The following is a 25,166-nucleotide window of genomic DNA, read 5'->3' as shown; positions in this document are numbered from 1 at the left end:
TGTGCCGCCACGCAGATTAGTAGTAGATGCCTCCTTGCCAGTGGTTGCAGAACGGACGGGACCCTAAAATAAGGCCCAAAAAAATGTTCGCCCCCCTGTTTGCTACAATGTTGCTCTTTGCCGTGGATTCCTAATTTGGTCATCACCATCTCTCTTTTCATTTCCCTTTTGGTCCCCCCGAATAACTCTCTGTGGAGAAAAGGACGAAAAAAACCTCCCCCCCCGTCCGCACAAATCTGCCATAGTTCCACCCTCTTGGGAAAGTAGTTACTCGGTAGGAAAGACCAGGATCAGCATGTATACTCCCCACCATTGTACTTTTCCCCTCACGTGAACTCCCCCTTCTTTTTCGCCGAGTAGCACTACGTGTATAGGTAAAGACAAAAAAAATTTTCGTCGGGCCGCTCAAGCGGACAGAGTTAATTATTGCGCAACGAGTGGGGCATTCACAGTAAGACTTAAAAAAAATGACAAAAAAAAAAAATAAAAATAATAAAATGAATGCTGAAAGGCGCTTAAAACAAATTAAATCATCCGTGGACAAAGCGGAAACAATATATGGAGGCCAGAAATTGAAAAATTAAAAAATGAGAAAAAATTAAAGAGGCCAAACGGATGACCAGTAAAGACCCCAAATGCGGTAGACCCATCGGGGAGAAAGCACAAAAAGCGGCCCCCCCCTAAATGTGGCCCTTCTTTCCTGTCCAAATGTGCGTGCCTGCAGATAATGGCCGATAACCCCCGCGGCTAGAACGTCAATTTCATCATTTCGGAAAACTCATAAAAGTCGATCTGCGGGGTATGAGAAATAGAAAAAAAAAAAAAAAAAAAAGAATTAAACGAGGGAAGGTTGCTCATCTTTGCTTGTCTTTTTATTCACCCTCCGCTGCATCCACAGCGATGGTTTGATTACCTTCCCGTCTCCATTTTTGTCCACCTCACGGATCATTTTCTTAACTTGGTTGACGTCTTTCTCTGTGATGCTTCCTCTTCTGTTTCCGTTGAAAAGTATCTGAAGGGGGGAAGGGTGCAATAAATGAAGGGAAAAAAATGCAGTTGTTCTGATATGCAGCTATACTGTTAGGCATCTATGCGTGTGCAGGTGGGTGACGGCCCCTACGTGAGCTAGCTCCGCGGTGGTAATCTCCCCGTCGTTGTCCACATCGAAGACGCGGAACGCGCAGTAAATCAGCTTCTGCAAAGGGGGAAGTAAAAATGAGGTCGTAAAAATGGGGTCGAAAAAGAGGCGCAAAGGGGAGAACTACTCCAGTTTGCCGAATAGCCACCTAATGGACCACCTAATGAACCACCTAATGAACCCACTGGACGCACCTTCGACAGCTTCCGCCTGTCAATCGCAGCCGCCAGGAACTCCGTGTATTCGATGTTGCCGCTGCCGTCGCTGTCTATCTGATCCAGGAGCAGGTCAAAATTCGGGGGCAACATCAAGTTGCTTTTTTCTAAGCCCTTCCGCAGTTGCACCTTCGTTATGTTCCCTTTTCCTTCTTCATCCAGGTGTAGAAATGCCGCCTTCAACTGCTGCACGTCGTAGTCGTTACTCTGTTGAGCAATAATCGTCATGGCTAGCTTCTGGAAACGTAGCATAAGGGCATAATTTTTGAAATTTTCCAGCACGTGGATATCCATTTTAAAGTCTAGATTAAAGTTGCTGGGCTTTTTCTTAAACCATGGGTGCCTCAGCGCTTCGCTTGCCGTTGTCCGTTTTTGCGGGTCCATGGTTAGACAGCGCTTGATGAGGTCCCTGGCCTCCTCCGTCACGTCGGTCCACTCCTTTCCCTTGAAGTTGAATTTTCCGCTTTTGACCTATGAAGGGGGGGCAATGCAGCAAAAGGGGTGGTGCGATGTGATGTAAAATAAAACTGTCTCGCCACTTCACCTAATCGGTAAAGTGTCCACCACTAGTTGATCCTTACCCTGATGAGTATCTCATGATCGCTCTCGCCGTAAAAGGGGGGGTACCCGCACAGCAGGATGTAGAACAGCACGCCGGCAGACCACAAGTCACACTTGTAGTCGTAACAGCCACTTAGCACCTGCGGGGCGACGTAGTAGGGGGTCCCGGCCTTCGTCTTCATCTCTGGGTCCGTGTCAGTGAAGTAGGAAGCCAAACCAAAGTCAATCACCTTGATTAGCGATTCTGGACTCTTATCGAAAAATAAAAAATTCTCTGGCTTCACATCTCTGTGACATATATTCCTAATGTGCAGGTAATTAAGAACGGAAAAAATTTGCTTCATAATAAAGGAGGTATACATTTCAGAGAAGGGACCTTTTTTTACAATTCGGTCGAACAACTCTCCACCTGTGCACAGCTCCATCACCAAGTAAATCTGCTTGCTATCTTCAAACGTTTCTAGCAATTTTATCACATTAGGATGATCTAGATTTTTCATTATATCTATTTCTTGTCTAAATCTGTGTACATTTTTTAACTTCTTTTTCGACACCACTTTGACGGCTCTGTGAATTTTGAGCAATTTATCTGTCGCTTTGTAGACGGATCCGTAGGTCCCCTTCCCTAGGGGCTCTTCGGAGAGGGTGTAAAAGTCCTGCATATTTCCTGTAAAACTTAAAATGAACCCCCTCCGGGAGAATTTAAAATTTTCACTGTTGCTTGTTTTTACTGCGTGCACATGCTCATGCGGATTATCATGCGGACTATCATGCGTGTTGCTATCTTTTCCTTTTTTCATACTTTTAGTTAATCCCCTTTCTGCCAATTTTGACTTCTTACACTTTAGTGACTCCTCCTCCTGCTTCTCCCTCCTGTTAGCAATTCTGCTTCCATCGCAGTAGGAGGAATTGTTCTTGCTGCTCTTGAAGGATTTGTGTGTTGACGCCTTTTTTTTCTTCACGTTCTCCGTCGATCTCTTCATCTTGTTCTTTATAGTCGCGTTGGACATGGGCCTGCTGGGTCTGCTTCTCTGCGCGCACACGGTGCTCATCTTCTTGGCGTGGCGGAAACTTGACGAACGAACAACAGAAAAAGTGGGTCCACAATCGTAAAAAAGGTAATTGCCTTGAGGTAAGAGCGTAAAGATATGATTCACTTCGCTACCACGCCTGATTACTAAGGGAAAAAATTAAAAATTCCTGCAACTACTAGTGTTCCCTATGTTAATCGAAATAAGGGCACTATAAAAAAGGAGAACCTACGCCACCACGGGAAAAAAGACACCGCCAAGGATATACTCAGGTGCACACAAATTACTCAAAAAAGAATAGTACCACTTAGTGATATGACCACGTTTGTAAAAAAAATAAGAAAAAAATTAATGATCTGTGTGATAGGAACGACAGAAAAAAAAAAGAAAGGAGCTCCCACAAAAATGAGCCCCACTTTGTGTGTACTTGTCGGGAGATACAAATGACTCGTGCATTGCACCCCCTTGACTTTCAAAGACGTTAAGGAAAAAAAAAAAAAAGGAAAGAACAAGATCTGCAGAGAAAAATAAAAAAATTAAAACACGAAAAAGAGCATAAAGGTAAACTCAGATTGGTGGGAGAAAAAGAAAAAAAATTGTACCTTCTGACAAAACGGACAATTTGCCTTATATGCAAACGAGCAAATTTCTTAATCATTTAAAAATTATACGTGTCTTACGAAAAAATGTTACCAACCGTTGTGTGGAAGCAACGTGGGGAAAAAGACGCGCAGTTTTTATCTGACCGTTTTATTTAAAAAAAAAAAAAAAAAAAACGTTCAGGTGAACAACTGAAAAACGTTGCATACCATTGGGGAAGTAGCTCGAAAGGGGGAAAATCGTCTAGAAAAAAAGCTAGCTATTTAGCTAGCTGGCTAGCCGTTGGTGCATACATGTATAATTAAAAAAAAAAAAAATGGTGCCAAATTGTATCATATGGCTCGTCAAAATTATGACCCGTTCAGGCGTTTTAGCACAATCGCACGGCAACCCATCGACGTGGCAAAGCGTGTTCCGCTGAGCAGCATTTCGGGGGAATACAAACTGTGGACTATGCTACTTCACCTATTAAGTAATCTCCACCGTGGGACAATCCAAATTGCGTTCGTTCACTAAATTAAGGGAAAGGAAATACCACTTTGTGTTGATATGATGAAGGCCCTAATTGCCTGAGCAAGTCCTCCATGCCTTAACAAAGTGAACACTGGCAAAATGGGGGTTCTCCTCCCCTGTACTACTGATACTTCCACCAGACGACAATTCCTATGGAGGGAGGGAAAACGTAATTGCCCCTGTTTTTCAAAAAATGGAGTGCTAAAATACCCGAATGTGTCTACAAGCAAGTGTTGGTTGTCCTTATGTTACACCGTAAATGTGTAACAGTATGGCGGAATGATCCTTTCTGTTGGGGAAATTCTCCACTTTTTGAGGCACACTCACGCGTGTGTAATGGGCATACAGAAAAGCCTTGTTGCGTTGCGCTTCGCTGTTTGATGTATCCACCTTTTTGGCGAAAGTGAAGAAGTTCACCTAAATGGTAACTCCCTTGGAATGAAATGCTTCAACGTGTTGGCTTATTAGACAAACACACCACATAAGTGTAGTACAAATGTACGCTTTCGCTTCGATTTGGTGCAGCTTGTTGTGCACTGCTGGATGTATCCGCCTGGTGGGAAGGATGCTGTGCTCACTTGACCTTCATCACGTGCACAGTGAGGTCGATTTGGAGGCTGTTCATAAAGGTGTACTTCATCGGGTAGCTTCCAACGTCGTCGAGCTTCACCTTTTTGCTTTTTATCTTATCGTACACGTCGTCGTTTTCGCGGATTAATCCCCGGGTTAGGAGCTGCAATAAGGGTGGGCATGAGGACAGCAGTGAGGCCAAGCAACGCGCACAAATGAAGAACCACACATATAAACACCCCCCTTATGTGCGTAGGTGCATTAACACGCCTTACGTAATGAAGGATATCGTCTTGGGTAACGAGGATCTTTTTCCCCTCAGCGAACCGGAAGGGAACATTAAACCCGTCAAGCTTCTTTTTATACGTCCACAGAAAACTCCTCTTAATATCGTCAATGTACTTGAGGGTGTTTTCAGTTTTCTCCTTTTCGACCAGCTCATCGATGGTGCTTCTGTAACCCAGTTTCTGCGGTATGATGTAGTTGAAGGCGTGCGAGAGCTTCACCTTTTTTATTTCTCCTGGGGGTGATGGTGGTAGAGACGTGGACACAAATGTTTGTGTGTGGGGGGGCATTAGGTGGAAAAGGAGACTTAGCAAGCATTCCTTACATCTACTGTGCACACACATTTGTTATATATTGTTGACGGCGAACCTTTTGTTCCTATTTCATTGTCGGCGCTCACAGTAATGTGGATCATCTTGGTCATTTTTTTTTTCTTCTTCTTCCTCACTGCGTACAAGGCAGAATTCGCTTTCACCACGCGGTTGCTAAGGTACGCCTCCGTCGTTACGCTGAGTCTTAGTAGACAAAAAAGCAGGAAGAGAGTAATAACCCGCATTGTTGTTTCTCCTCTTGGGGTTCTATCATGCTGCTCTCTGATTCGACTATAAGGTTGTGCTGCGTCACTTCCATATTGGTGAATACATTTCTATGAGGGGTTACTTTCCTGCCATTTCTTCCACCACGAGGTAAGTCCTTTTTTTTTTTTATCTTCCTATATCAGCGTGTCGCAGGGTGTGCACGAAGTGGGGGTAGCGAAGAGGACACTCCCCCGCTGGTACGAATATATAAAGGGAGCTTAATCGGAGGAAAGTTACCAACTTAGAGGGGTGATGACTGTTGGAAAAAAAAAAAAAAAAAAAAAAAAAATCAACCAATCGGTTAATCTACGTATGCATTTGCTTATTCACTTGAGTGAGAACATTTTCGCTGTTGCACTTTTTGTAAACGGGGGAGACGGAAAAAAAGGGGGAAAAGGGTTCCATGCTGGGACATGAGTTCCGCGCATACTTGAACGAAGTGGGTGGACTGATCGGGGCAAGTGAAGGCATAATTAGCCGTCCCGTTTGGAGTTACCATATTTGGCTCGAAATGCTTTCGCGGAGGTAAATCCCATGGGTAACGCCTGAATCGTCCGTTCCTATCCTCATATGTGTCATTCATTCTACTCATTTATTTGTTCGTTCGTTTGTTTGTTCCTTTTCTTTTTTTTTTTCCTTTTTCTTTTCTTTTTTTTGTGGAAGATGCTGTACCTGCAATCCCAGCACTTTTACAAACAAACACACCAGTGGCTAAGCAAATAAAAACACCGAACCGTAAAGGGGTTATCCTTTCTGGCAAATTGGCTACCCCCTCACACTTCCCCCGCGGTAGAAGCAATATAAAGGGGCACATACAACAAGGGGATCTAAGCCACATATCCTCTTGAAGGGAAGTTCGACCCCTAGAGGAGGTGACCATGTAGCGGTGGACAGGAATGTAACACAGAGCAGTGCAGCAAGTCGTTTTAGATGGACTAATCTAACCGGTCAAGGATCAGCTTAAGTAGAATTGTAGCCACGAAGGTGACTTTCCACCATGAAGGGAATAATGCGGATTAAGGTGAGGACAGATCAGGCGGGGGTCTCTTCGCTTCGGCGTGGGGTTCGCACCGGTGCGGCTATCACCCTACATGTGGGTCATCTGATCTCTTCCTTCCGCCCAACCACACTATTAAACAATCTGCCCTTTTGCAGGTCACCAGAGGGATGCACTCCCTAGTGGCCAAATCGTCGGAGAGCAAACTGAAAAAAGTAAAAAGCTACATCAGCAGCTACCATGAAAGTACAGCCGATCCGAAGAGCAAAAACAGATACCTAGGGTTACTCAGGAATATTTACCACACCATTCCGTCTAGGTTTAATGAGACGGTGGTGTGGGAAGACTTCTTAACTGCGCTGAAGCAGGAGAGATGCTTTGCTAAGTTAAAAAGTATTGTGAGTAGGAATTCGCTCGTTTATCCGTCTCTGCTGTGCAGGCAAATTGTGTTCCTCTTCTACATCGGTAAGTGTTCATCACTTCAACCCTGGTTGCCAAGCGGAGTTGCAGTTTCCACTATGTTTTGACAATGTTTTCACTGTTCGTATTTTGTTTGCATGTTGCACCCTTGGCAGGGCTAGATGACGAAGCGAACCGGCTGCTGGACCAAGTGAAGCGCAAGCTAGCCAAATGTGAAGCAGAAATGTTCCAAGAATGTGACGCAAAAGTGAATGAAGACATGGGCGATGTGATAAAAATGTTGTATGTTCTGTACCACTTGGGGAAGACCAAACAGAATTACAAAGAGGTGGTTCTCCTATGCGATAAGTATATCTACAATACGAAGCGGGACCCCCTTAACCATTTAAAGTACCTCCTCTACTTTCACCTATTCTATGCCCAAATGGAACACTCCTTTAGGAGAATGCACAAGTGTATCGAAATGAAGAAGCACCGGATGAATGTGGAACAAATGATGCTCCTCATTAGGTACGTGAACCTCTACTTGAAGCGGTTGTATCTGCGCGGCGCTATCCGGCATAGGGGAGATCATTCCAGTAGGGTATTTGTTAGACAAGGGGAAATCTCCCCCCAGGAGGGTACACACGACATTGGGGGTTACTCCCCATATGAACGCAAAAAGGAGGTGCAGAAGAAAGTAGAAAACGAGTTAGATATCTTCCTCGGCAACCTACTTAGGATAAATAAAAACGAGAAGGAGCACCACGTGTTTAGTACCTTCGACGACATTGTAATAAATGCGGGGAGGACGGATAGTACATATTCTCCCTCTCCTGCTTTGCGTAGTCAATCCGAAAGCAACTCCTTATGTAGGAGCAACCCCCTGTTGGGAGAGGGAGGAAAGACGTTCCATGTTGGGGAGGATGTGGATGAAGGACCCACCTGGGAAAGGGACGACCCTCCTATCCTGGACACACGTCTCATGAACAGCGCCCAAGTGGATGATGTCACCCCAGTAACGGAGAGAGATTTGCTGCTCTACAGAGACATCTACAGAGCCTGCACGAACGAAGTGATGAAGCGGGTGCTGATCTATAAGGAACCTTTGGGAACGGACACCCTCTGGAACAACTTCCTAAGCAGCATGTTCAGGGACAACTTCATACACTTCATGATGGGAAAAATGAAAAGCAAAGTGAAGGTGCTAAACGAGGAAGAGTTTTTCACCTACCTGAAGCAGGTCAAATTGTTGCAAATAGGAGATCATCCTTCTGTCACCAGTGTACTACAAATATTTTTCAAACATTACTCAATTATTCAGATGAAGTCATTGGACAATTTTCTCATCGCCGATAAAATGACCTACTACACAGATATTTTTTGCAAAAGTCCTTTTGTGCAAAAATATATTCTGAACATGTACAGGCAAAATTTGAACTCTTTTAATGTGAAAATTTTGAAAAAAATTCTAGCCAAACTGTTTTACTTTTTAAAGGAAGATAAGTCCCTCATTAACGGTTTCGATGTGTTGATAAAAAATATTTTTGTAAAAGTTGGCGTGAATGGATCGTTTAGCGATATCGTTATGGTTTTGCACACACTGAGGCAATATAATTTTCACAAAAATGGGATGAATAATCCGCATTCGGGGAGAAGAGACGCTTGGCATGATGGGGTTTCCCCACCTTTGGGGGGACCCACCCTTGCCTACGACGAAGTGAGGAAAAAAATGCGTTCCTTCTTTTCGCCTATCTGTGCAACAGACAATCGTGATGACCAAATTGGACAAACTGACGGAGGAGACAGAATGGACGGCCTCTTCCATTTGAGCGCACCCCGTTTGGACTACATAAAACGAGGGGGTAAACCATACAACAACATCAAACTAGCCAGTGAGTACCACCCCATTTGCGAGTACATGCTGTACCGAACCGTGATCGAGAAGATGCACCTGGGGGGGAAGCTCCGCTACGACAAGTACTTCGATCTTAACATTATCCTCATGATGAACAAGCAGCTAGCTAAACTGTTCCTACTCTTTGTGGGCAAGTTTTTCTCATCCATGAGGAGAGGGGACACCCCGCTTCACATTTTCGACTGCGTTAATAACTGTGTTAGCGATGGCGCAGCAAAAATGTTGTACGGTTCGGAGAAGAAAGGGGAACACGAAAGTAATCAAAGTAGAAGCAATGGTAGTAGTCCCTATGAGGAGGAGTTCCCATTTGGCAGTGCATTGTCTGTTCGCTCCTTCACAGAGGGAATGTTCGTCACCCCCAGTCGAGTCCTCCGAACCTACGCGAAGAAGCACCCAGAGGAGTACGCCGCCGTGAAGCGCTTCGGGGATTTGCTCCTACTCACCCTTATCGATAACTTCCTCTACTTCGAACTGAAGGGTTCCCACTTTATACATTTCTTCTTCAGATTATTTGAGGAGAATTCATGGCCCCTCAGTACATATCACCATTTTTTTTTTTATCAAATGTTTAAAAGTTTTAAGTACAGTCAGATAAGTGTGCATGACAGGAGGTGCGTTCGGGAAGGTAATCAAGGAGGCACTGCGGATGACGCTGTGGCGGAGTACCTCTCATCGGAAGATGCGTTCGAAAAGCGCAGACAGCAGATCGTGGGCATTTGCAGGGAGGAGGTAATGGGGGCCATCCGAAGGGGCCTACGCGTGCAGGGGGGAGAAACAAAAAATGAGATAAACGTGAATGAGGCGAGTGAAGGACCCAACGTGGACTGCCTGATCAACCTAACCTTTTGCCACCTCCAGCAGGAGGACATAATCGACCTGTTCAGAAGCACCTTCCTGCCGTCCCTAAACGACTACCTAAAATGGAAAGGAAAAGACGCAAATGTAAAGTACGCACTGATTAGGAACCCCACGGAAGGTACCAACTCAAAGGAAGTATCAGCCAAAGGAACAAGCGACCATCACATTAGCACAATCCATTTTAACGACTTTGCACGAATTAGAAGTTTATTTAGCGAAAATGGGGAGAGTCAAAAAATGGAAATCCAATCTGCAGAGGTGGTTAGAAGGTATGAATTTTTTTACCTTAACATGTTAAGTAGGGCCAAATTTAGTGATGATTCTTTGGAGGACCCTTTTCCCACAAGAGAGGACTACCTATGTTACGCAGGTTTTGTATCCAAGAGGGGGGAGGGATGCTCTGCACAAGACCTGTTGCGACTCGCCAGGGGGGTCCATAAGTACGGCCCCTGTGAGCAAGTAGGAATGTTACTGAAGAGCATTCAGACGTCTTGGAACGCTTGCTTACACATGGAATGCCTATTGAGTGACCAGGTCAACTTCAACCCTAGTGGTCAGTCTAACTTGGTAACCGTCCCCATCAGCTACCTCCTCCTTCTGACCGTTTCGGTGAAGAAACTTTTACCGGAAGACGTAGCCCCCGTGTTGAATCAGATAGACAGCGCATTAACGAACGGTGCAGATATTCCCCCCTTTTGGCGTCTCCTCCTGGTGCAACTTATTTATATGGTTAGAATTCAAGGGTTGTTTTCATTCGACCTGCTTTGCTCCAAGTATAGGCAGATCACCCTTTTATATACGCGAACGATTGCCCAAATGAGGAAGGAGAGACAAAGGAGTAGGAGTATCCAATTCTCCCCTTATGGTGATAACATATGGACGCAAAAGATCGTGAAATATTTGCAAGATCAGAAGATCCCCTTTGAGGAAGAAGTGCACCTGGTAGACAGTCCCTTCACATTCGACGTTTATATACCCTCCATGAATCTATTCCTCCTGGATGGAGAGAAGTCTCTTTTTTGTGATACCTTTGTACGTTGTTTGCAGGATAGCTTGTTTAGCCATATGGATTCGAAGGTGGTTCAGGTGGAGGAGGAGTGCTACCACTGGTTGGTGCGTCAGAGAGCGGGTGGTGATCAGCAAATCGATGTGACCGTTAAAGGGTGCGCAGTGTAGCAAGGTACAAAAAAAAAAAAAAAAAGGGGGGTCACTTGCGCAACAGGCGTTTTTGTGTATACACAGATGTACGTTCACTCGGTTTGGTGGCCCAACTAAACTGGCTAGCTACTTAACATTCCAACCAGATTGTTAGCCTAACCGCAACTGGAGCATCTTCCGCTCCCACACCTGCTGCGTCGTTTCGTACAAATCGATGTACTCGTCGTAGCTCATGTTGGTGAGGTCGATCGGGAAGACGTGCAGTGCGGGGTTGTATATGTTGACCAAGTTGAACTGCGATTCTGCATACATCCTTTTGAAGGTGCTGTAGTTCATATTTAAGGTGTTACCCAGGGGGAAGAGTTTCACGCAGTCCCTTTTCTCCGCCCCGCGCGGGCTGCTCGGTAGGAGGTTCGTGCTTGTCTCGTACGTTGTGCTACTCGTCTGTTTGGACGGTTTCAACTGATTTGTTTGGTTTGCTTGGTTTGCCTGGTTTGTCTGGTTCGTCTGGTTTGCCTGATTTGATTGTATCTCCTCTTGCACACCTTGGTCCCTAACAAAATGAAAATGGGGGAAACCATGTAGAGGGGCAGATATAGACGAACTGACGGGTGCCACAGTGAGGGGGTGGTGACTCCCCTCGAGCGCGTAACGGATTTTTTAGTTTTACTCGAAAGAAGCCATGCTCAGGTATTTCGCTTCGAACACCTCGCACAGTTTTATGCCGGCCATTCTTTCAATTTCCTGTAGGTGGGACAAAAAGGAGAAAAAGAAAATGCACCCCTGTGTGTGGTGTTACTATCAGAACAGTGGCTGCATTTTCAACCTGACCTGTGTGCAATTTTTTTTTTTTTTTTTTTTTTTTTTTTTTTCATTTTGGCTAGTCCACCTTGCCTGTTCATACATTTCCTGTTCCACTTTTAACTCACCTGTCCATCACGTCCAACTTTGATTGGCTTATTTTCGTTCAAGCTGTTTTTTAAGTGAGACACTTCTTGAAAGGACACATCGACGCTGCGAGGGGGGAGAGAAGGAGAAGCGCGCAATTAGCAGAGCGATGTTCTTTCGTGTGGTGGTTTATTCTGAAGTATGTTGGGGGATAGTGGTGACCATCTTGATGACGATTTGTGAGTGGTGATTGCCGTCCTCTCCTTACACTCGAATCCACTGAATGTCAAAGTTCCGCCCTCGAAATATTTTGTCATCATAGTAGAAGTAGACATTGCTGTTTTGGGATTCGCCCGGCCTGGGGGAAGATAAACGGAGGGAGAAGTACAAGCAAGTGTGTAAGAATGCACAATAAGGGTGTACATGCGTGGTGGGTGAGTTCGTCTGGTCGGTCTCCCCGAGGAAACATTACATCGATCGCATGACGGCGTAGCCGCAAAACTTGGAGCTCCCATTGACGGAGAAGATCAGTATCACGAAGTCGTTTTCCTGAAGGACGGGGGAAAAAGGAAAAATTAATGGGCAAAAAGGAGGGCACAACAGATGAGCCATTTTGAAGGTATTTTCTCCATTAGCAGGGGTGACGGGGGGGAATCAGTCGGTGGAGTGGTGGGATCGCCTTGGGATCCACTAGCCGCTCTGGTGCACTTCCCCCCCAGGTGGGTCATTTGTCCTCTTCTGTGCTGTTAGGAACTCACCGTAAACGCGGAAACAAACTTATGTTCATTTTTTGGAGTGGTAGCCCAAATGTTAAAGTTTAGCGAAATGGAGATGTTTTTGTCTGACGAGCTTTTAATTAAAAAGAATTTGGTCCTCGCACTTGTGTCTGGAAGGGGAGGGGGAAATGAGAAAAAAAAAGGAGAGCTGAATAGGCGCGTCGTATAGGACATGGGGAGTATAACACAGGGAAAGCAGAACAAATTTGTCCGGTGAGTTGCTAGTGGGGGCAATGGCAGAGCAGACGCAACGCTCGCTTGGGTACATGGCACAGAAGTCCAACCCTTTTTGCACATTCTCATTCACATCACTTACATAAACTATTGATGCCCTGGAATGGCAGGGGAGGAGGGGGCGGCGGCGCCGCGGGGAAGAAACTTCCAGGGTTCATCCTTTAAAGGGGGTGATCATGCCATTAAGCGGAGGGAAAACTCTACCGTACATTGCGGAGCATAGCGCATCCAATGGGGGCTTCACTTTTTTTTTTTTTTTTTTTTTTTTCGTGTACCGGGGGGACATATTCCTATGCACAGTGAAGGCAACTATCTATGCAGTCAAATTCGAGAAAAAAAAAAAAAATTCCGTCGCTCCCCAAATGGTCCTTTTCTGCACTACCACGCGGTATACGGAGCCTCCGCGTTAAAAAAGGGGAATTTCTTTTCGCTGCTCTTTGTGTGCCGCTGCCGCTGCAACTACCTCCGCCGGGGTAAGGACCAAGTGAGATGATGATCACCCCCCTGTGGAAGCGCAAAAAAGGTAACATGTACTGGCACGAAGAAAACACAATAGGGGTAACCACGCGGGGAAGCCAACGGATTAGGGGTGACATGAAATAATGCGTGAATTGGCAGGAGTCGACACCCTCCCTCCTGTCTGTTTTGATAGCATAGTTGTAGGGACAGCATAGGTTCTCCCCCATGATGTTTGTGATTTTCTTGTCCCTTTTCCTGAGCAAAAGCGAAACCCCCCCAAGGGAAGAAAAACGGAAAGATGAAATGACCCGCAGTCCAGATGAATCCTCACAATGAGAGGATTCCCCACTTGGGGAGAAGCATCCCGCCTGGGGAACCGATGGACCCCCCTCCGAAAAAAAAAGTAGGACGCAAAAAAATGGAAACCCAAATGAACCAAACGGACACCACCAAACAGAGGCACACCCAGATCGGAGACAGAGTTGTAAGAATCACCTTCACGAGTGATAAAAAAAAAAGGAAGGAACAAAAAAAAAGAAAACAAATGAATATGCTCATTAGCCAAAAAAGAAAAAAAAAAAATGAATTCGAAAAAAAGAAAAAGATGCTCCGAAAGATGAATAACATGATTCAGACAGAAAGGGAAAAAGGCAATGTATACTTTTTACCTAAAAAGTTTCGACAAAAAAAAAAAAACCAAACGGAAGAAGCTTATCCTGCTCGAGAAGGAAGCAAAGCAAAGTGTCTACAATGCCTTATGGGGGGAATCCAAAACAACGCTTCCCCAAATGGAGGGATCACCAAAATGTGGTGGAGTAGGCTACATAAAGTTTATCTCGCGAAAAGTGAAGTGGAGGAGGGGTATGGTACCCACCGACCATGCTAACTGTAGGTGGGGCCAACTGAAAGAGGAGCAACACACGAAACGTGATTCACCCGATAGGCACCATTTAGAAGAAGCTCCAAATGGCACAACAAATGGTGCACCACAAATAGGTGAAGAAGTCGCCCGAGTGAAGAGGTTCCTTCTCCTGTGGGGGGGAAAATTCCCAAAAGGGGGTGTACTGAAAAGTGAACCCACTGAATCTGCTGGGAAAGGCGCAGTAATGGCCCACCCTACTGTGCCAACCCATGATGAGGGAAACCTCCCCAACAGGGAACAAATAAAGGAGTGCATCCTCAGAAGCGAAAAAATTATAAACTACATACAAACAACCAGGGTGGAAAAAAAAACTTACATTAACGAGTACGTAGATCAGGTAATAACAGAGGAGCTGAACAATCTGGTTAAATCGTTTCTGGAGAAAATTTCCAAATCGCAGGAGAAACTCTATTTAATGAAAAAAAAAAAGAAAAGGTACTACTTGGGGTTGCGTGAATGCTACAAGCACGTCTGTATAGACAACCCCAAGTTGGTTCTCCTCGCACCGAACATTGAACCGATGACGAATGGGGTGTTCGACGAGCAGGTTAGTAAGATCATTTGCAAGTGTCGAGAGAAGGGCATACCCTTGGTCTATGCCTTAAGCAAGAACTTGTTGGGGAAGTGCATTAAGAAATCCAGGCAGAGCGTCATATGCATTGTAGACAACGACTCCTTTATAAGGGAGTGCAACGAGATTGTGTGGTTGGCAAATTCTCTCAGGCGGCATGCGCCAATTAGCACGCATGACACGTCCGTTTGTACCACTCTGAATGCGCCCTGACTAGGGCAGCAAATTCCTGATTCGCACGATCACACGCAGTATGAACGGTCGGGAAGGGGGTGCACCTCTTCCATGAGCGAAATGCTGACCAGTTGTTCTTCACTTCCCCAGGAGGAGTTTTCCCGCATTAGTTCATCCGGATGATCCTCTCTGCCCATTCCGTTCGCTTTTTCATGTTTACCAGCCATTTTTAAAGCATAATATGGTTGAAAATTCTTTTTTTTTTTTTTTTTTTCGAGTTGTCCTTTCAGATGGAAAAAAAATTACGACTTATGCGCGTGGGCGTGGACACACATGCATTTGAGAATGTGCAGCAAAGTAGGCATGGAAGGGTTGTCTAGCCACAGGATTGGCAGAAGGAGAATGGTAGAGAAAAAAAAAAAAAAAAAAAAGGAAAGGAAAGATATAAAGGGGGTAAAAAGGATATAAAGAAGCAACGCAGGAAAAACAGAAAGAACACGCACAATGCCCACAGCAAAAGACGATAAAATAAAACGCGATGGGGGAATACCATAAAATGCTGTGCAATAGAATGAAAGGCTAAGTTATATATCCACGCGCATGAAACGGCTAAAGAGGGGGTTTACTCCGGTTGCCAGTTCACGTTGTATGATATCTGGAAGGAGAGAGACGCTTACATTCTCTACTCCTACCTTACACATACACACATAAAACACGCTCAACCGACAATGCGCTGAATGTTTAACCAAAGAGCGAAAATCCTAGGTCATCTTCCTCTTCTTCTTCCTCTTCCTTCTTTTCTTCCTTCTTCTCCTCAGCCTTCACATCTGCGGTATCAGCTGCTGCCACGGCGGCGGCTCCTCCTCCACCACCACCAATATTTTGTAACTTTTTCATTCCCTCAGAAATTAACTCATGGTAACATTTTCCATTTAGTGAGTCCATAAGATTTGTTAGTACATCATCTTCTACTCCTGCGTTGACTGCATCCAGGACCTTCTTCACTTCCTTTGCAGTTGGGTTTTCATTGCCTCCCAAAACACACATAAGGTATGCCGCTACGTATTTCATAGCCATTTTGATAAAACAAGCTGCGTCAGGGGGGGAGGGATTAAATGTGCTAACCGGTCATTAATAGATCGCACTGAGGCGCGCATATATGGAGACGATATAGGGAGCCCCCAAGATCACCCCTTTATGCGGGGGGAGGGGCCCATTCCTCGGCGCAGTAAGTAGTACAGTCACGTGGGGAAGGTTCCAAATGCAACAGGCGTACTTCTCTCCACTTCACTCATACAGATTGTTCATTTACGCTAATCCGTTTGATGCCAATCTGCGCGCATTCTCACGAACTCACAAACGAATTCGGGCATACGCTTTTGTATGCCACGTGCTAGGCGCATTTTATCTCTGCTTACCTTTTTGCAGTTACAGTTAAGTTTTTTTTTCCCAAGGGGGCGCGGAAAAAATGGCGCAACAAAGTTTGATGAAAAATGCCGTAAAATAAAGCAACAGGCGAAAACACAAATTGGTTTCCTCTCTATCTCTGCAGCTATTGCTGTTGGATGAAGTGGTGGAAAATGAAGAAAAAAAAAAAAAAAATGCTTGTAATGGGGAAACCTTCCGATGAGCAGAAAAAGGTTACTTTAATAATTTTGTTAGGTAAAAATTGCACAGTTTTTTTTTTTTTTTTTTTTGAAAAGTTGGGAAAGAAGCGTTCAACGTTTGCTGCACGTGGTATAAAAAAGAAAAAAAAAAAAGTTAACAGAGCAGAAGCCACCATATGAAATGCGTACTAAGCGTAAGGGGGATTTGCCTGAACTGGGGGAAACGCATCCTTAGCGTATCGATGCGCGCATATGAAAATCTGCTCAGTAGCTGCCCGTAACTGGTACGCACCCCAATTGACAGCTCTTCGGGTACCCTTTACTTTTGCCCCTTCGGATGAACGGCGAAGTAAGGTCCCCTTTCCACGGTATGAACCTACGGCATACACAAGAAGCACAGAAAGCGTAAAAAGCACCTCAGCCCGCCATATTCACAACGTACATACGTATAGTTATGCATGCATCATGTTCCCGTAAAATGGCAAAATAAAAAAAAAAAAAAACGGATCCCACTTCAGTTCCACCCCTGCGTACCCGTGAACAAGAAAAAGGGGAGCTTAAACAAATTAAGAAGAAAAAGAGATGGGTATACAATTTTTTTTTTCTTTTTTTTCCTAATCGCTACCAATCGCAGTGTTCAAAGTGCAGTGAGGGGGATGCCTCCAAAAATTGTAGCAATAAAACGAGGTGCGCAAAAATTGTAAAGCGCTTTTTTTTTTTTTTTTCTATACTCTACCGACGGGTATGCAAAAATGAACATTCGGGGGTATATTAATGCATCAACTCACTTTGGAACTTTCGAACGTGAAGGAAAAAGGAGCATACCGTCGCTGCAAAGAGGAAGCAGCATGATATGTACCTCTCTATGTATCTTTTTGTGTTTATCCCCACGGGTTACGCAAAATATGATTAAATCGCCTGAACAAGTCAGGTTAAAAAAAAAAAAAAAAAAAAAAAAATTTGGCTACTTTATTAGGGGAAAGCGCATCGCTGGGAGGAACAACACCCCGCGCATTTTTTTGCAGAAAAGGCTTTCCCTACCTTTATTGCATAAGTATGCCACGAAAAAAGTGCACACATAATTTTGCTCCCTCAAACGACAAACGGCAAAGTTACCCAAATTGAATTGTTCCCACAGTGAGTAGGTGAAAAAAGTTCAGGCATATAAAACGGTTAAAAAAGGAAAAAAAGTCCACCCGGTTGGGTTTGTACAAAACATGCTTATTACCAATCAGGTAAAAATTAAAGTACGCCACAATGTTAGGAAAGAGAAAGGGGTGTGGTGGTTGATCGATCCACGTTTTTTTCGCAGGGCATACATTTTGCGTGTGTGCGTCCTATGTTGCACCGTTCGGAGAATATAATATATAATGTAACGTAGCGGTGACTGGAAAAAGGGGATACCCTGCAAAGAAGTAGACGCATGCATATGTAGCCACCACGCAGTCATAACAAGTTGGCCACTTTCCACCAATTAGCTTGCGTTTGTAAGAAGCGCCCTGCTCTCATCGTCGGGTAGCTGAACAGGCTTCACGTCGGAGAATTGCTTCGCGCTGTGGTGTACGCCCAGCACGGACCTGCCGGACTGATCTGAGTTCTGCTTAAACGACGCATCCCATTCGACCGCCTTGCTTGACGAGCAGGCTATGGAGGATCCTTCCGGGACGGACTCCTGAGCACACTGTTCGGGAAAGCACTCAGAGAAAATGCACCTGTACAGGTATGCTTCCTTCGTCTTCGGTGTGTTATATGGAAATAAAAAGGGTGCACGTGAAAACTGTATGTCTGAAATTTTACTCTCTGCGTATTCCTTCAAACCATCTATCCAGTTGTAACCAACCCCATCGGAAAACTGTTCCTTTTGTCTGTACAAAATATGGTCAGGTAGATAACCGGCGAAAGCGCGTCTTAATATGTCCTTCTCTATATGTCCCTCTGAACACATTTTTTCTTTGGGATCAATATTCATCACTAGATCTAAGAGATTGAGATCGAGGAAGGGAACACGTGCTTCAATTCCGAATGCCATGGTAGACTTGTTTGCCCTCAAACAGTCGTACATGTGCAAGTCATGCACCTTCCTTTGTAACTCTCGGTGGAACTCCTCTCTGTTCGGAGCCTTGTGGAAATAGAGGTACCCTCCAAATATTTCGTCTGCTCCTTCTCCACTTAGAACCATTTTCACGCAACTGCTTTTAATCAATCTTGAAAGAATATACATCGGGGTAGATGCACGGATCGTCGTAATGTCATACGTCTCTATGTGGTAGATCACGTCGTGCAGAGAGTCCACTCCCTCCTCCACGGTGAAGTGGAACTCCGTGTGGTGACTCCCCAGAAAATTGGCCACCTCTCTTGCGGCCTTCAGGTCGGGTGAGTTACGCAGCCCGATGGAAAAGCTTTTCAATCGGCAGGAATCGGCGGTGGAGTCCTTCTCATGGTTGTCATTATTGCTAAGGTCAGATGCGCCTACCCCGTGGATTTTCTTCAGATGCCTTGAAATTATCGCAGCCACGATGGAGGAGTCCAACCCCCCGGAGAGCAACACTCCGAAGGGCACGTCCCCCATGAGCCTCTTCACCACGGCCTTCTCCAGGTGCACTCGAATCTGTTCCAAGTCGGCCTTATTATTTGGAATGGGGGCACTTAAATCCCACCAGTTGGGATTAAAGTAGCGAACGAACTCTCCTTTATTTTTGCAATTAACGTAGTAATGCCCAGGTGGGAAGTTCACGTATCTAACGCAACTATCCTTCAATGCCTTAAACTCAGACGCGAACCAAATAGACCCATCTGATGCGTATCCTATATAGAGAGGACAAACGCCTATAGGATCTCTAAACGCAAAAAAAGTGTCATTCTTTTGGTCACTTATAACGCCAGAAAAAATTCCATTCAACATGGAAGGCATTTTATGACCATACTTTTTGTACATATTCGGAATGACTGCACAGTCAGATTGGCTAGTTAAACTTTTCACTACATCTTCAGGAAGGAGCTTTCGTAGCTCCATGTGGTTGTAGATCTCTCCATTTACCGTGAGACATACTTCCTTGGCGTCGTCGTAAAGGGGCTGGTGACCAGAGAGGACGTCCACAATAGCCAGGCGTTCGTGTGCCAGCACGTTGGTCGTTCCGTCCTCATTTTCTTCGACCACGATTCCGTTCCAGTCGGGGCCCCGGTGCCTCAGCCTGCGGGTAGAAGTGGTGCATTAGCGGTGCATTAGCAGTGTGTTAGAAAATGGACGGGGCGAGGGATGGTGTCCACTCAATGGCACAACGGAAGGCTACCCCCGCGAAAGGGGGCATCAAAAAAAAAGTATAAAAAGTAATGCTTCGCCAGGGCAGCACATCCTATAGGCCTTTATCAAATTATTCGCACGAAATCACAAACGGTTGGTAGATGCAAAAATATATGCACTCGTTTAGAGAAACAACGGAAGAAGTGTCGTGTCCACTGGTGGGACTGTCTAACTAACGACACAAGCAGCTGACGAGTGGGGGGGTCTAGAAAAAGAGGAGCCTACTATACTTTCCAAAGGATGCACAAATTCATTTGTGCATATACAAATGTAATCCAGTGTTCCCTCTTTCCCTTTTTAGAATGCCCACCCTGTTCGATTCAGAACCCACGCACGAAGAACGGGTTCAGGAAAAGGAGAAAATGGACTAACTCCCCCCCACCGCGAATGCGCCACAATCGTTGCATGCCCATTTACAAGTGAACAAACACGCAATGAAAAAGTTCACTCCCACAACCGTGGAATGACCAGCACTCGTCGCTCGGTTAGTACTTTTTTGATAACTCCAGGGCCTTCCTACGCAGCCGGTGCCTTTCAATGGAAGAGTGGAAAATGGCTAGGATGCCGCACATGGTTGGAATAAATCCGTTCTATTGACAACGTCTGAGGAGAGTGATCCTTCTTTCACGAATAAGTCTGTTTTTAAAACTGTGGTTGTTTCTGGTTCTTGTTAGGTCGGTTGTCCTTGTTTAAAAGGGAGTTTTTTTTTTTTGAAGGGGTTAAAATGAGCTTGTTTTTTTCCCCAAGGAGGGCAGACTTTTTTTCGATTTTTTCTTTTTTTTTCAAAGTGGGTAGCCTTTTTCGATTTATTTATTGTTCTTTTTTTTTTTTTTTTTTTTTTTTTCCATTTTGGCTTGTCAGCAGTTCAATCCGGGTATGCCCCTCCAAGTGGTGCGTAAATGAACAAATGAGAACGTGAGAGAAGCGGGACCGTTAAAGCGACGTATGCCCGGGCATGTACCTCTAGCGCGTATTGCTTTGACTAGCATACCAGTAGCTTTTATTAGTTGTGCACCTTTTGTATGCTCTTCCAGGTAGCCAAACGTACTCGGCAGGGTTCCTCCGCATCGCTGCAAACCTGGGTTCACCTTTTTTTTTTTTTTAAATTTATTTTTACTTTTTAATTTATTTTTAATATATATTTTTATTTTTATTTATATTTTAATTTTAATTTTAATTTTAATTTTAATTTTAATTTTTTTTTTTTTTTTTTTTGTACTCGTCGCACTTCGCCGTGCTTCCTCTTACCAAATGAAAAAAGGTCCCACGTTTCAATAAACTTTCGTACAAAAATGGGCCACGTCGAATTTTCCCCTTTTTTGCCTCCGCATGGCACGCATAAGGGTGAACCGCTTATCACTAATGTTGCAAAATGAAATCGTTCTTTATTCCCCTTGTATCAGTTAAGAGAGCGCAAGTTCTGCACAACTGTGATCGTGATCCGCGTTGACACGGGCATATGTTGCCCAACCTGTGTACATTTTTCCCCAAACGAACTCCCCTTCACCGGCACATGGTCAGGAATGAATGGTCCCCCCATCCCGAGTGAACCATTTCAATATGATGATAACATAACCCAGCTCATCCGAGAGAGATCAAACGTGTGGATACTTTTTCATGCATCACAATCTGATTGAAATGGTTCCCAAGCGGAATGAACATATGCAATTAGGTAGGGGAGTGCTTCACTTCCTACCGGGTTGACCGTCCGGGGGAGCAAAATCGTTGCTGTGTTACTAAACAGAAGGGATGAATATCGGTTCACAAAAAAATCGCAAATGATCTTAACACGCAAGTGCGTGCATTGAGCATTCGCGGAACTGTGGAGGAAAAGTTTTTTAGAAAAAAAAAAAGAAACATGCACACTGGAGGGGCATGGCATTTACAAAACAGGCTGCTAATTCGTGGGTTTTTTTTTCTTTTTACCATTCCTTTTTTGTTAGCTGTCCTGAAGAGGCCCCCCCATGGGCGGCTCCTCCACCGGTACGTCATTCCGGATGGCGCAAAAAAAGATACAGTGGTACTGCACCTGCATCATGGAGTCCACATTGGTGGTATAATAATTGTCTATCCATTCAATCTCCACAAGGGTGAACCACTTGGAAATAATAACTTCAATTTCTTCCCATGACAGTTCGATGGAAAGTTCGTTTGTCATTTCGGAATAATGGTAGAGGAGAGGACCTACATTACACCACAAGCAGTTTGGCTTTAAAATATTTGCAAAGGTTCGAATGTATAGGAAAATATTTTTCGCTGTGTCCAGGAAGAAGCAAGTGAGAACTCCGTCGAAGGATCCCTTCTCCTTGTCGTACACTTCGATCAGTTCACCTGCACACATGGAAAAGTCGGTACTTAGGATAGCCTTATTGTAGGTGTTTATATCTGGCAGGGTTACTACTTTCAGGTGGTCATCCCTTCTTCTTCTGTTTAGTGTATTTAAGCAGTAGGGTTGTATCTTTAGGGATTCCTTCTCATTGTAGTAGTTTAGGATGAAGTTCGATGCAAGGAGCATGAAGTAGGAGAACTCATTCCCTTGACTTCTGTAGCCTTTTTTCGCCACTTCGTAGGGAAGTCTTCCCAAACCGGACCCTGGGCAGAGAATCTTCGGTACATAGTCATCCGTTATGGGTAGGTATTTATCTAAACTTTTCAACATAGGTTCGTATGCACTGTCTCTTTCGTGTTTTCCCTCAATAGACCAGTCTCGTACGAACTGTCTTAATGTACTTCTAACTTTGCTCATATTTTGCAGAAGGTTGTATTCGTCCATAGTTGGGGTATATGCACTTGTGATTCTACGCCCGGGGGGGATGTGCTCTCCTTGGAGGGGGGTCCCACTTGGAACGACCTCAGCAGGGGTGTCCGTATCTGCCTGAGCGGTTTCCCCCCCTGGTTCGTCACTTGGGCACCATTCACCAAGTCGTACCTCCCCTGGTGGGCCGTCTAAAAGGGGGAACGCATATTCGCTGTTCTGCTTGCGGTGGTCTGCAATGTACCTTTCGTCGTGCGGATCATACTTCTGCTTGGCGTCACCCCCACACCGGATGTCTTCCGATTTGCCCTTCCCGTTGGGGGTATCCGCTGGTTCCTTCTCCTGCTTCGTATGATCATGCTTGTTGTAGTGTTCCGGGAAGGGCAGGTTCTTTCTCCCTTCCAACTGGAGTTCTCCCTCAATGTTTAGTCCGTGTGACTCCCCTGGGGAGTGTCCCCCTTGTTGTTCTCCTCCTGCATGGGTTTTTCCCCCGCTGGAGTATCCAACGTCCAGATAATCTGCCGAAGTCGACCTCTCTAGGTTCAGCTCAAGTTCCTTAGACATCCCTTCGTCCTCTTTGGCACTTATTAACTTGGACCTTATTTCTTTTAGAATAACAATGGGGTTGTCTTTGCAGAGCAGCCTTGCGTCCAAGTTGTAGTAGTTATACTCTTTGTCGATCTTTTCCTTTTCCTCCTCCGTTAAATGGTTTAATATTTCGTTAATGGTGTATTCCTCCCTGGGGATTATTTTCCTCCTCCTCTTTTTTCGCTGCTTTTTTTGACCGCTTTTCTCCTCCCCATCGGAGCTGCTTCTTCGGTTGGACAGGTCTCCCTCTTCGTCACTACTGAAGCTGGCATCCTCCGTGCCGCTTTCAACGCTTCCACTGCTTTCCCCACTATTACTCTCCTCATCCATGGAAGAGTCCTCCACGATGACCACGTCCCCCCGGTGAACAGTATGTGCCAGCAGGTGCAAAATAATATGCGTAGAAATCTGAGGAAGCAAAATATTAAAAAAAAAAAAATAATTGTTCAGGACGGCTAGATACATCTTGTAGAGTTTGCTGTAAATGGATTCAGTGAGGAGAGCCTTCTGCTCGTCCGTCAGGGAAGAGACGTTCCTATAAATCCTTAGCAACTCGTAGAAGCAGTATTTTTTGTAATACAAGAAGGAAAAACAGACGTTGCAAAAGTGCCTTTCCTCTTCGTCGCCCAGGGTGTCTACATCATCCTTGGTACAGTCCTCTCTGTGGTAGTCGCTTATTCCGGGGGTTCCCCTCCCAGGATAACCAGCACAACTGCACCCGTGGTGTGATTCCTCCCTGCCTGGATGACCCTCCTCTGGGTGACCCTGCTCACTCGGGTTACATCCTGCTACTGCAAAACCCAACTTGGATTTATCACCCACTTCGGATCCCCCCAGTTGTCCCCAATGCCCTCCTGGGAGGTTCGCTTCATTTTCCTCATTTGAACCACTAGCCATTCTAGCATGCTACACGATGAGACGACAACGGGGGGTGGGATATGTCTGTGAAGCGTTTCTACCTAGCATATCCAGTGGAGCGTCTTGACCACTGGCCCCACAGAAAAATATTCCCCCCCACCTGCGTCACTCCCGCAGGTGGGAAGCGAAACGAAGGGCGAACGAGTGAAAAAAAAAGGCAAATTGAAAGGGACACCACACAACGGGGGTTTGGTAGCTAACAAAACGTCACAGAAATGCAGAAAACATGAGGAAAAAAAAAAAAAAAAAATTATTAGTCTGCAAAATGGAAGAAATGAAATATAGGGTGGTCAGAGAAGGGAGAAGTTAGTCGATTGAAAAAAAAAAAAAAAAAAAAAATCTTTACCTATATATTTGGATTTAGTATGTACCCATGTGCGCATAGCTACTCATGCATGTGGCGAGTACCCCCCATGCCGCATGCACGTCAGCGGGGGAAGAACTGACCTTGGCTATGTATTCGTTCCTGCGGTCCCTGTCAGAGGGAGGGGCGCCTATTGTGTTGAGTCCTAACACAGCGGCATGTAACTGCACGTAGATGAGAACCAGCGTCAGTGCACAAAAGAGGAAATGCCTGTGCAGGCACCTATACAGGAAGGTTCCCACGCGGTAGTAATAGAAAGGATCACCAGAGGGACGTAGTGAACTACTACAAATTAGAACTTTGAGGTGGAAGTGCTTTCCATGTTAGTGTGAATTTTTCCAGGGGAAGGTCCCCAGTGAATATACCGCAGGAGCAGGTGAGGTAGTGGTGGTGGTGGTCTTCTATCCCCCTTCGTCATTTGGATGGACGGCGTGTGTCAATTGGGAAGAAAAAAAGAAAAGCTGAGCAAGCCATGTTGCGAACGAAGCAGACATCCAAAGGTGCGCACCCCCTTGGATCTACATGCACAACGGCGTTTTGTACTAACACTAATTAGGATTTAAAAAAAAAAAAAAAAAGGACCGATATGTTATGTAGACCAAACGGCAATGTACCTTTAACAGAATTATCTCGAGAAGCATTCATCGGTGGGGGGGTAGTTTGCTCTTTTCCCTTCCCCATGTGTGCAAATGTATAAGCCTTAAATAGCTAATAAAGGAAAAACGTGTATGTGTGGTCCTCCCTGGACAAGACGCTTCCCCCTTTTAACTGCACTCAGTTGTGGTTGC

The 25,166-nt window shown here is 45.1% G+C and overlaps 8 protein-coding genes across 8 annotated transcripts; 2 read left to right on the top strand and 6 right to left on the bottom strand.

Moving 5' to 3' along the window:
• Nucleotides 1-747: 747 nt before the first annotated feature.
• Nucleotides 748-2,966, bottom strand: PCOAH_00020300 (Calcium-dependent protein kinase 3; the record flags this gene model as incomplete). The annotated part of the gene is made up of 5 exons (XM_020058839.1): nucleotides 748-792; nucleotides 914-1,012; nucleotides 1,121-1,195; nucleotides 1,333-1,824; nucleotides 1,935-2,966. 5 exons carry the CDS (start codon nucleotides 2,964-2,966, stop codon nucleotides 748-750), a joined length of 1,743 nt encoding a protein of 580 aa, XP_019914534.1.
• A 1,666-nt stretch (nucleotides 2,967-4,632) lies between these two features.
• PCOAH_00020290 (Uncharacterized protein) lies at nucleotides 4,633-5,469 on the bottom strand (the record flags this gene model as incomplete). Its single annotated transcript, XM_020058838.1, has 3 exons — nucleotides 4,633-4,791; nucleotides 4,904-5,148; nucleotides 5,283-5,469. 3 exons carry the CDS (start codon nucleotides 5,467-5,469, stop codon nucleotides 4,633-4,635), a joined length of 591 nt encoding a protein of 196 aa, XP_019914458.1.
• Nucleotides 5,470-6,488: 1,019 nt separating this feature from the next.
• On the top strand, nucleotides 6,489-10,839 carry PCOAH_00020280 (Uncharacterized protein; the record flags this gene model as incomplete). Its single annotated transcript, XM_020058837.1, has 3 exons — nucleotides 6,489-6,512; nucleotides 6,647-6,953; nucleotides 7,064-10,839. 3 exons carry the CDS (start codon nucleotides 6,489-6,491, stop codon nucleotides 10,837-10,839), a joined length of 4,107 nt encoding a protein of 1,368 aa, XP_019914341.1.
• A 132-nt stretch (nucleotides 10,840-10,971) lies between these two features.
• PCOAH_00020270 (Uncharacterized protein) lies at nucleotides 10,972-12,877 on the bottom strand (the record flags this gene model as incomplete). Its single annotated transcript, XM_020058836.1, has 7 exons — nucleotides 10,972-11,374; nucleotides 11,492-11,565; nucleotides 11,751-11,835; nucleotides 11,978-12,067; nucleotides 12,182-12,258; nucleotides 12,468-12,595; nucleotides 12,802-12,877. 7 exons carry the CDS (start codon nucleotides 12,875-12,877, stop codon nucleotides 10,972-10,974), a joined length of 933 nt encoding a protein of 310 aa, XP_019914523.1.
• Nucleotides 12,878-13,497: 620 nt separating this feature from the next.
• PCOAH_00020260 (Ribosomal protein) lies at nucleotides 13,498-14,884 on the top strand (the record flags this gene model as incomplete). Its single annotated transcript, XM_020058835.1, has 3 exons — nucleotides 13,498-13,662; nucleotides 13,817-13,833; nucleotides 13,855-14,884. 3 exons carry the CDS (start codon nucleotides 13,498-13,500, stop codon nucleotides 14,882-14,884), a joined length of 1,212 nt encoding a protein of 403 aa, XP_019914404.1.
• A 702-nt stretch (nucleotides 14,885-15,586) lies between these two features.
• PCOAH_00020250 (50S ribosomal protein LP2) lies at nucleotides 15,587-15,922 on the bottom strand (the record flags this gene model as incomplete). The annotated part of the gene is made up of 1 exon (XM_020058834.1): nucleotides 15,587-15,922. One exon carries the CDS (start codon nucleotides 15,920-15,922, stop codon nucleotides 15,587-15,589), a length of 336 nt encoding a protein of 111 aa, XP_019914696.1.
• A 2,004-nt stretch (nucleotides 15,923-17,926) lies between these two features.
• PCOAH_00020240 (Asparagine synthase) lies at nucleotides 17,927-20,420 on the bottom strand (the record flags this gene model as incomplete). Its single annotated transcript, XM_020058833.1, has 2 exons — nucleotides 17,927-19,643; nucleotides 20,246-20,420. The coding sequence occupies 2 exons, from the start codon at nucleotides 20,323-20,325 to the stop codon at nucleotides 17,927-17,929; spliced, it is 1,797 nt and encodes a 598-aa protein (XP_019914586.1).
• Nucleotides 20,421-21,692: 1,272 nt separating this feature from the next.
• PCOAH_00020230 (Uncharacterized protein) lies at nucleotides 21,693-23,993 on the bottom strand (the record flags this gene model as incomplete). Its single annotated transcript, XM_020058832.1, has 1 exon — nucleotides 21,693-23,993. The coding sequence occupies one exon, from the start codon at nucleotides 23,991-23,993 to the stop codon at nucleotides 21,693-21,695; it is 2,301 nt and encodes a 766-aa protein (XP_019914591.1).
• Nucleotides 23,994-25,166: the final 1,173 nt, after the last annotated feature.

Source organism: Plasmodium coatneyi, chromosome 8, assembly GCF_001680005.1.
Source record: "Plasmodium coatneyi strain Hackeri chromosome 8, complete sequence".
Taxonomy (NCBI): domain Eukaryota; phylum Apicomplexa; class Aconoidasida; order Haemosporida; family Plasmodiidae; genus Plasmodium; species Plasmodium coatneyi.
Note: the sequence above shows the minus strand (reverse complement) of the source record. Positions and strands in the feature narration are given on the sequence as shown.